Consider the following 10,117-nt stretch of genomic DNA (forward strand, 5'->3'; position numbering starts at 1 on the left):
GTCATACAAGTACAAGATGGATTCCGATGAGATGGTATGAGTTACTGCACTTAAGAACGTGCTCTTAAGAATAGCAAGTTTTTTTTAATGACAATTGACCTGTTTAAAAAAGAGAAATGATGATATTCAAATGCAGAAATCCATAGCAATCAATTCTACCGGTTTGCTGGAATCAGCTACATAAACGGTAAATTTTGATTGGTCGCTCTGGGTACATTGTGCTAAGTCTTGGGAAATAAGCTCACTGGTATATCATAAAGAGTGTGTATTGTGTATATCCTATGGTACAAATGTGTTTCAATGCACCCTATATTTTTATATTCAGCCACGTTTGCTCTTTTGTCATATTTTTATTCTGTTATTAAACATTTTTATACTATCATACTTTTTATGTTGCTTTTTATTAAAATGAGATATGTCAGGTGTGTATTTTTTTAGAAGCAAAGACTATAATGTAGATTATGTAGCCAATCCCACAATTAGCTGTACAAGGGGGGGGGTGTACTACTGACATTGTGCTGCCAGATATTCAATAGTTCACAAACCAGATGCGTTCATGTTACTGTGATCAGTATTAGACACTGTAGGGCAGGGGTGGGCAACTCCAGGCTTCCAACTTTTGTGGAACAAGTCTCGTAGGAAGAATTGCAAGAATGCAAGAATGACAGCTACAGGCATGACTCGCAGAGGCATGTTGGTATTTGTAAAATATACAGTGTTCACCATAAATGAGTACACCCGTTTGAACAGTAAGATTTTAATCAGTATCTCAGTGAACACAAGAACAATTTCCCGAATTTTGACAAAACCGAATTTCATAGAACATTGCCGTCCGCCCGTTGTAAAAAAACGGACAGACGGCACTGCAGCATTGGCGGGTTGCCAGCTTCACCTAATATGAGTAAAACTGAATACACCCTACAACAAAACTACTACATCTAGTATTTTGTGTGACCTCCATGATTTATAAGGACAGCACCAAGTCATCTAGGCATGGAAGGCATGGAACGTATAAGACGAGTATAGCCCAAAATAATGTTTAAATGCACCCACTAACATCCATGGCGGTAATCCCGAGTGTGGCTCGGGGTTAATTTTCAGTACCATAAGCGGTAACCCCGAGCCACACTCAGGATTACAGTATCTTAACTTGTCCACGATCCCCACTGTGTCCTCCGTCTTCCGCTGAGTCAATCACGGCAGGCTTTGTATTAATGAATACAGGCTTTGTATTCATTAATACAAAGCCTGCAGTGATTGGCTCAGCGTGGTATACTGTATGTAGCCGAAGCTACATACAGTATACCCTATCCTTCCGTATGTTCCGTATAAGACGACCCCCGATTTTCGGGGGATGTTTTAAGGTCTCAAAACCCGTCTTATACGCCGGCAAATACGGTATCTTTTTCCATTCTCCAACAATTACCTCTTTTAGAGGCTGGATGGAGAGTGATACTCAACTTGTGTCTTCAGAATGCCCCATAGGTGTTCGATTGGGTTCAGATCAGGAGACATGCTTGGCCACTCACTCTGTTCTTCTTCAGAAAAGCTACAGTGTCCAAAAGACTATACTTTCCCTGCCCCCAAGCATAGATGGCTTTCCTAATGAATATTTTGCATCCTTTCACACTACACTGACCCCACATCTGACAGCCCTTTTCAACAGAGCCAGGGACATGGGCACTCTACCGAAAGAGATGCTTCAAAAGCATGATTGTACCACTGCCTAAAGGGGGAAAAGATTTATCCTTCCCTGGTAGCTACAGACCCATTTCTTTGATTAACACTGATATAAAGATCTTTGCTAAAGTGCTGGCCAATGGATTATTGCCCATACTCCCGGAGCTTATACACCACGGATCAGGTGGGCTTTGTGAAAGATCGCCAAGCCCCTGTGGGCACGAGGAGGCTGTTTAACATCCTGAGACATGTGGAACTTACTAAAGCAAGCACTATTTTATTATCGCCAGATGCCGAGAAGGCTTTTGATAGGGTCCACTGGGGATACCTAAGGGCTACCTTGGTGAAATTTGGTTTTGCAGGCCCAATGTTGAACGCAATGTTATCTCTCTACTACAACCCCTCCGCTAAAATAAATGCGGCAGGACACCTGTCGGAAGCCTTTCCTATCACGAATGGAACTGATGGTTTCAAAACAGTATGGCGTCGCAAATGTGAGGAGTAGAAAGAAAAATGCATGGTGCCTACAGTGAAACATGGTGGTGGCAGTGTCCTTCTGTGGGGCTGCATGAGTGCTGCTGGTGTTGTGGAGCTGCAATTCATTGATGGTATCATGAATTCACAGATGTACTGCTCTATATTGAAAGAGAAGATGCTACCATCACTCCATGCCCTTGGTCGTCGTGCACTTTTCCAACATGACAATGATCCAAAACACACATCTAAGGCCACTGTTGTATTTCTCTTTCAAATGTTTTATTGAAGTTTTTCAGAAAGTAGTAGGCGATAAACAATAAGGAAATCATAAATACCTAAAAATTGTCAAAAGAAATGTCACAATCAATAGGTCAGCAATCAAGACACTTGAATCATTAGTATTTGTACATAGGGTAATGAGAAATGAGAAGGGCACCTCCCTGAAATGAGAGGGGCACCTTCCTGAAATTGCTTTTTTCAGGTTGGGATCTCTGCAAAAGTGATACAAAAATGTAACAAAGATGGAACTGCAAACATCTCACAGAAACGTCCAGGCCGTCCACAGAAGTTACCAACTCGACAGGAGCGTCTTCTGATGAGACGGGTTGAATAAAATCGCCATGCAAGTTCACTGCAGTTAGCTAAAGAAGTAGAAAGTCAAACTGGGGTGATTGTTTTCCGTGACACAATACGGTGTACACTGCAGAGGAATGCATCGGTGTCGTCCACAAAGGAAACCTCTCCTAAAGCCCATGCACAAAAAAGCCTGCCTACAATTTGCCAGGGACCATGCTGAAAAAGAAGATGACTACTGGGACTCTGTACCCTGGAGTGATGACATTCTCATTTCAGGAAGGTGCCCCTCTCATTTCAGGGAGGTGCCCTTCTCATTTCAGGGAGGTGCCCTTCTCATTTCAGGGAGGTGCCCTTCTCACAGCATAGGAATGCATAGCTTGATTGCTATTGGCTATTTCAATTTGCAATATCCAATAGCACGCTGGCTATTGCACCCGCCCTCTGCTGCTGTCAATCACTAGAAGAGGACCTGATTGACAGCAGCAGTGGGCGGGTGCAATAGCTAGTTTGCTATTGCAAAATGAACTAGCCAATAGGAATATAGCTATGGATTCCTATGCTGGTTTTTTTTCTTCTTCTGACTGACGGTGGCCGGCTTCTCCTATGTCAGAAAAGGAAGAAAAAAAACCTTCACGTGAGAAAGTGTTTCTCTCCCGGACGGCCGGGAGCCGCTATCTAATAGCGGGAGACTCCCAGAGCATCCGGGAGAGTTGGAATGTCTGTATAAACCCGATCTCCTATAGGGAAATCTCAAACCTAAAAACCAAAAATAGCTGCAGTGTTAACAGTGGAAAAACATAAAAACTACTGTTCACATCAGCCCCCCCCCCATATGTAATCCTCAACTGACGTGTTTAGGCAAGTTCATTTGTTATGCACCCTTGTGTAGATCACACTTCCGCACCCACCTGAAGGTTTGACCAGCCATATCGTGGTCAATAATCACTCTAAAGTTGTACACAGGAGTCGTATCCCCTTTGTTCTATGGATACTGGAAACTTTTCCTTCACCGCTGGTTCTGCATCCTTTTTTTATGTCACTTTCAATCCTCTTGGTACTCAATCCAAAATCACCGCCCTATTAGAGTTTAAAAGCAACACGCACATGCTCCCCATAGTGTAACCTTCATTAAAATACCTTTATTTCTCTTTTCTTTCCCAGTCTTCTGGCAGTGGCCATGTTTAATAAGGGCCGATCACTAGGTCTCCTTTTACTTCCCGGATTTCTGGCACATGTGACAAGACATATGACTAGGACATGTGACCATGCACATCATCTCAGGGGAGGAAAATGCCTTTTCCTGAGATCTGGTGAGATTACAGATGAGATATCCCAGCAATGCTCTGCTGATGAAAAGGCAATCCCAGTGTGTATGGTGTTGGCAAACTGAAGTGATTTGCACTTTCAAAGCAGGAAGCGAATGCTCTGCAAGTGTAAGTATTTCACAATCACAGCATTTTACACCTGATATGTTTATGTTATTATTAATCTTCATACATAGAGGGATGCATGGGTAGAATTAGATTTTTGAGTGTAAAGGTGTAATTGGAGTTATTGTGCGAGGGGGACTTCAGTGTCCATCATGCCCCCTGAATACCTCCTCCTCTCTTCCCTCCCTATTCTTCCTTCCTACCCTTGGACCATGTTGCTTCTTTCATGTCATTCACCCACTTTTGCTCTGTTACACTGGCCATACACCAGCAGCATTTGGTTTGGGTAAATTCCTTTTTCGTATAGTTTGTTCAATTTCCTAATAGTTAATGGACTCATTGACAATCAATTCCAACCATAATGAAGAAAAAAGGAGCAGGATGAAAAAGTTTCTCCAATGAATGAAATTCTAACAATGAATGTGGTTTTCGTTTGGGAAACTACATTCATTCCAAAATCGAATGTTAAAGTCAAACAAAATTTCAAACAACATTCATGTCTCTCTGGAGTGTTCTGATGAGATTTACTGTGTTTGAATGTTCGTACCATAATCTATCTGTCATTATGATTCTCCTCACTGCTCCATCCTAAACCTACGGTATGCCATGTTTATGCAGAATAACCCTTTCTCCCTGTGGAAAATGCCTAGCAATTCATAATTTTAGACAAAGTGCCATTTTTATTTCTTGTTATTGGAGCCTTCTTATTGCTCTTTGTACAGGCTGTCATGTGTACTAGGTGCGGAACGAAAACCCCAATAAAAATGTATTGGATAAAAATTGTACGTTTATATTTTAGTTCTGGGGTTTCGCAATGCGATATGCACGCTTGATTTGTAATGGATACAAGTAATTATGATTAATGATGGCCATTATTCAGCAGTGGACAGCTCCTTAATGTTGGGACACCAATGAAGCTTGGAACCTTTCTGCTCAAGGATTAGTTCCCGGCGGGAGTTGCACACAGTCTAATGTTGTGCTGGTGTTGAGTTGCTAGGCAACATGTAAGTCATCGGATGACGGCGGCCTTGGGCGGGAAAGCTAGAGTGACGGCTGGAGCCGTGTTGTACGGAGCAGTCCCGGCGGCTCTGCCCTGTGTGAGCCCTCCTGCCATGGCCGCCCCTCAGGATGCGGCGGTGACGGTTAGCGGCTCGGTCCAGAAATTCGTCACCAAGAAGAAGAAGGTGCTGAATACGGAGGAGGCTGAGCTGTACGAGCTGGCGCAGGCGGCCGGGATTATCATGGACCAGGAGGTCTTTAAGTGAGTGGAGGCCTCCGCCTGACTACACTGACCGAGGCTATTATTACTGTCGTGGCGTGTTTACTTCCCTATGCTGTATAGAAGGCACAGTGCAAATTCTGCTCCTTCCCTCGCACTGTTATATTTACATATAGGAACCCTTCTCTCATTTTATTATCATTAAAGTGTATCTATACCCAAAACCAGAAATAAAATATAATGAAGCTTAACAGTCCTTACATCAGGTGGCTGCTGCATTAGTTTTCTTTTTTTCCTTTTTATTTTTTATCTGCTAGTAACACAGTTCCTGTGCTAGGATAACAACAGCACAGCAGAAACAAGAGAGAGGAATACATAACCCCACCCCTTTTCTATTCCCCATAACCCATGTTGCCCAATACACACCCCACCAGACTCCCATGCGCGGCCCGCTAAGTGGTCGGCACTAGCTAAACAACAGCTTTTGTTCCTGCCACCGACCGTAGTACCAGGACAGGGAAATGTAAACATTGACTAGCAGATGCCGGTGTGCTGCCTTGCTTGTTGTTACCTTCACAATGGCTTCCTAAGTGCCGGGCATATCCTAGCATCAGAGACTTCCATTCAAAGCTTAAAACTGTAGGTGTAGGCAATCGGCTGCACGGCCCTGCTCACATGGGAAGGAGGTGATTGGCTTGTTGCACAGTCCTGCTCACATGGGAGGGAGGTGATTGGCTTGCTGCACAGTCCTGCTCACATGCCAGATAATCCACACATTGATGATCATCATCAGGTGCTGCAGGGATGAGATGCTGTGATGGGCTACCTTTCTTTCCTCTCCCTCTCTCCATTCATTAAAAGTCTTGTACTATTTTCACAGCATACAAAGCGTTCTGTGAATGGATGAGAGGAGAGGATGGGCAGATGAATGACAGGATCTCCCCTCCTACGTTCACAGAACATCTTGTATTCTCTTAAAAGAATACAATGCTTTTTGTGAAAGGACAAATCGAGAGTGAAAGGGAGAGCAAATAAGGGGTGCCTTTTGGTGAAGTTTATAAAGGATGGGGATGTAAAACCTCCAGTCCCCATGTTTAGGATATGTCCTTGAAAATGAAAGCTGAACTCGAGGTATAAATATTTGTGTACTTACAGTGGTCCAGCTTGGAACAGTGTGAGTATACACAGCGATCTAATGGGTTTTGTACTTCCACTGTGCTGCCTCTCATCCAACCAGAGAACACAAAGGGTTTTGTGAATGGACAAATTAAGAGGAAAGAGAGGTATATGCATGCACGCAATGATAGATGAGTATGTATATGAAGTCAGCTACAGCAATATATGTTTTGTAAACTTTTCGCATCTACTAACCAGAGACAGATTTCATCTGCCATTTTTCCAGTGCAGGTTAGAAAACTAAAGAATGGATATTGGTGGTTGACATAGGCAGAAAAGATACTTCCCTTTTATTATTCTTATATAGGAGCTCATTGGAAAGTTATTTTAATTCTTTGAAGACCATTTTGTGGAGTAAATATGTTTTTATTCATTTATTTTATTATTTATTACAGGTATTTATGTAGCTCTGACAATTTACACTGCTCCTTACATATTATACATTCACATCAGTCCCTGCCCTCAAAGAGCTTACATTCTAAGGTCCCTGTTGCACACACCTACCCTACCTGTGTGTCTTTGATGTATGGGATGAAACCGGAATGCGTGGCGCAAGCACGGGGAGAACACACAAACCCCATGCAGATAGCGTCCTGGGATTATAACGGGTGTGACATTTTTTTTTTTTTTTTTTAAACTACTTGCCCAAGGGCTAAAGTGGGGGCCCAATCTACCTGTCCCTCATGACAATCTACTTGCCCCAATAGAAAAAATTGTTTCAATCAAAACCGCTAAGAAGCGCTTCTCATTGGTCAGCAGTACGGGGTACAGATTGTACACTCGCACTGTCGGAGGGAAAGGACTGTACACGAAAGGCAAGTAGAGTGGGGGGTGAGAGTAGAGGAGGGGCCAGATTTGATCGGGTAATTCCATTTTCCCAAATTACCTAAGAAAGTAAACTTACCCTTTAATGCACATTGTGCGTGTATTATTATACAGGATTTATATAGCGCCAACAGTTTGCTCAGCGCTTTACAATATAAGGAAGACATTACAATCACAATACAATTCAAGACCAGATGGTAAGCAGGGCCTGCGTGTAAGAGAGTTCTGCTGCCTGGCTACCACAATATGGGACTCAGTGGAATGGGGGCAGCACTCAGCGCGCGTACACAATGTCCTACGCGTGCGTTTATTTGCATGCGGATAGTGGGGGTGACAGGGTTGGTTTTAATTTTTTTATTATTTTCTATTTTATTTTTTACCACTTATTTTTTAAAATATTTATATATTTTATTTTTTTCGAACCTTAAAATTTTTTTTTTTTTACATTTTACATAATTTTTTACTTCTCAATTAATTTTATTTCTATGTGACAGTTTGGAGGCGACAGGTCCTCTTTATACAACCTGCCCTCCAACACAGAACAGATGTTCTGGGCAGTTTCTGACAGCTGAGACAGTTGGCACTGTGATTACAGCGCTCCGGTCTCACTGACCAGAGAGCGGAGAATGGACGTTCTTCGATCTGCTCCCCACTCATTTGCCGTGGTCCCGTGTCCCCCAGAAGTGCAGGGGACCCCAAAAACCACGACAGAGAGGGAGGGGACAGACAGGCTGGTACAAGTGATCTGATCAGATCACTTGTATAAAACATGCATCAGCTCCCCGTTGTACATTTAGCCCTGCTTGCCCGATGCAGGGCTAAATGTAGAAAAAACCTATCCACCCGGCTCCCGGAACTGCATGTCCGGGGGCATCGGGCGATAGGATTTCCACACCCCTGTGTTAACCTAAATGTAGTTCCAGATGTCCAACCTAATAAGGTCAGACAACAAAGCAATGTGGCTTGTGGTTTTTGCAGACATTTTCACTGGCAAGATTACATTAGAAAGATTCAAACATGTTCTGAATTCTTAAAATGTAAAAAGTCATCTCTGGATACATGAGAAGGTAATAGGAAAGGGGGGGGGGGGGAAAAGGTAGTGTAGACAGAGGTTTAGAGACCGTTTTTAATGTCAAAACTTCTTTTGCACCTCTGTACGTTCGTTGTAGTTGTTTGGATCCAATGTTTTTTTTTCCCTTTTATTTAACAGAATCCTTGTGGATTTACTAAAGATGAATGTGGCTCCTTTGGCTGTTTTTCAAATGCTGAAGTCAATGTGTGCTGGACACAGACTCACAGATTCTGTGTCTAGTGAGACAAGTTCTCCATCGATACAGGCAACACATACAGAAACCAGAGGTATGAAAGGTAACGTTGATGGTATCTTGTAGGAACGGTATATTGTTAATCTGTAGAGTCTATACTGTGCAGGTAATTATGACCATAAAACTGTTTTTTTTTGTTAGAGAAAGGCCTTTTATGCTTTTTATAATTTGGGCACTTATGTAATGAGGTTCCCCATACACATGGGTTTACCACCCGTACCCTTCTCTCATCCAGGGTGCTAGACTTTACAGCACACACAAAATGTCAAGTAGCATTTCATTAATGTGCTGGGTTCCCCATCTTGAAAGTTCTGTCTCTTCCCCACTGTGTCATGCCCAGTACAGAAATCTGCAGGCTGGATTAGACCAACTGGCTGCTGGTGTTTGCACTGATTGGTATAAACCATTGGCAAGGTACATGCAGAGTGAGCTTCTGATGACAAAATATATAAGCTGAGGTCTGTTCAGTGACAGCTACCTGTTGAGTAGATCAATTCTCTTTCCAACTTTTGCGCCCGTTATTAGTCTGAGGTTCCCCCTAGCACATTAAATAACCAATATGGAATCTGGGGTCCAACTCTGCTTAAGAAAAGCCAAGATTTGTGTAGAACATCAGCTGCTTATGTCTGAATCCAAATATTGTTTTACATGTGGTTGTTACTGAAGATAAGCACTACTCAATTTGAATTGCTCAGGTTCATGATGGGTGCTGTTTAAAATAAACCTGTCACTTTAAGGCTTTCAGCAATAAAATGGAGTACTCTACTCTGGAACAACTGGATTTTGTACAGCAGTTTGACATTTTTGAGTGTAGAGCAGCTCCAGGGTCAAAAGCACATTTCACAATAAAGTTTTATACTGGGTCACACTGGTACACTGGATTATTCGGATAAAAACACATTTAATGAATAAAAAAAAAAAAAATTGCTCTTAAGATAACTTGGTCAGGTCATATCACCAGGCAAACTCCCAATGGAACGGCAGGTCACACCAACAGGATGTTGACAAACACTTTAGTTAGGTAGCCAGCAACAGGAGTGAGCAAAAATGGTAATCTCTGGAGAGAGCAACGTGAAAACTATGCAATGGATGGACAATAAATGTGCAAGCATGTCCCCAAAGTAAGAAAAAGAGACAAGTACACTGGAATAAAGAGAGTACCCCCACAAATGTGTTTCAGGACCCATGCCCTTTCATCAGACTCTGATGAAGGGTGTTGCATCTCTCCTGTTGCCAGCTACCTAGCAAAGGTGTTTGTCAGTGTCCTGTTGGTGTCACCTGACGCTCCATAACTTGATCAGGGTGAAAAGCCCTGATCAAGTTATCTTAAGTGCAATTATATATATATATAATTTTTTTTTATTCATTAAAAGGTGTTTTTCTTTGCATAGCCCAGATTTAAACACAAG

At 42.5% G+C, this 10,117-nt stretch overlaps 1 protein-coding gene across 3 annotated transcripts in view; it reads left to right on the plus strand.

Annotated features, from left to right (window-relative positions):
• The first annotated feature begins 5,131 nt into the window (after positions 1 to 5,131).
• LOC108798450 (mitotic-spindle organizing protein 2B-like) overlaps positions 5,132 to 10,117 on the plus strand; it is a 17,806-nt gene continuing 12,820 nt past the window's right edge. For all 3 annotated transcript variants that reach the window (XM_018570205.1, XM_018570206.1, XM_018570207.1), the window contains exons 1-2: positions 5,132 to 5,424; positions 8,594 to 8,742. In XM_018570205.1, coding sequence (XP_018425707.1) covers positions 5,180 to 5,424; positions 8,594 to 8,742 — 394 coding nt within the window. In that variant the 5' untranslated portion in view covers positions 5,132 to 5,179. The remainder of the gene's footprint in view (positions 5,425 to 8,593; positions 8,743 to 10,117) is intronic.

The sequence above is a fragment of the Nanorana parkeri genome, unplaced genomic scaffold, assembly GCF_000935625.1.
Source record: "Nanorana parkeri isolate BGI_ZX_2015 unplaced genomic scaffold, ASM93562v1 scaffold1477, whole genome shotgun sequence".
NCBI classification, from domain to species: Eukaryota; Metazoa; Chordata; class Amphibia; order Anura; family Dicroglossidae; genus Nanorana; species Nanorana parkeri.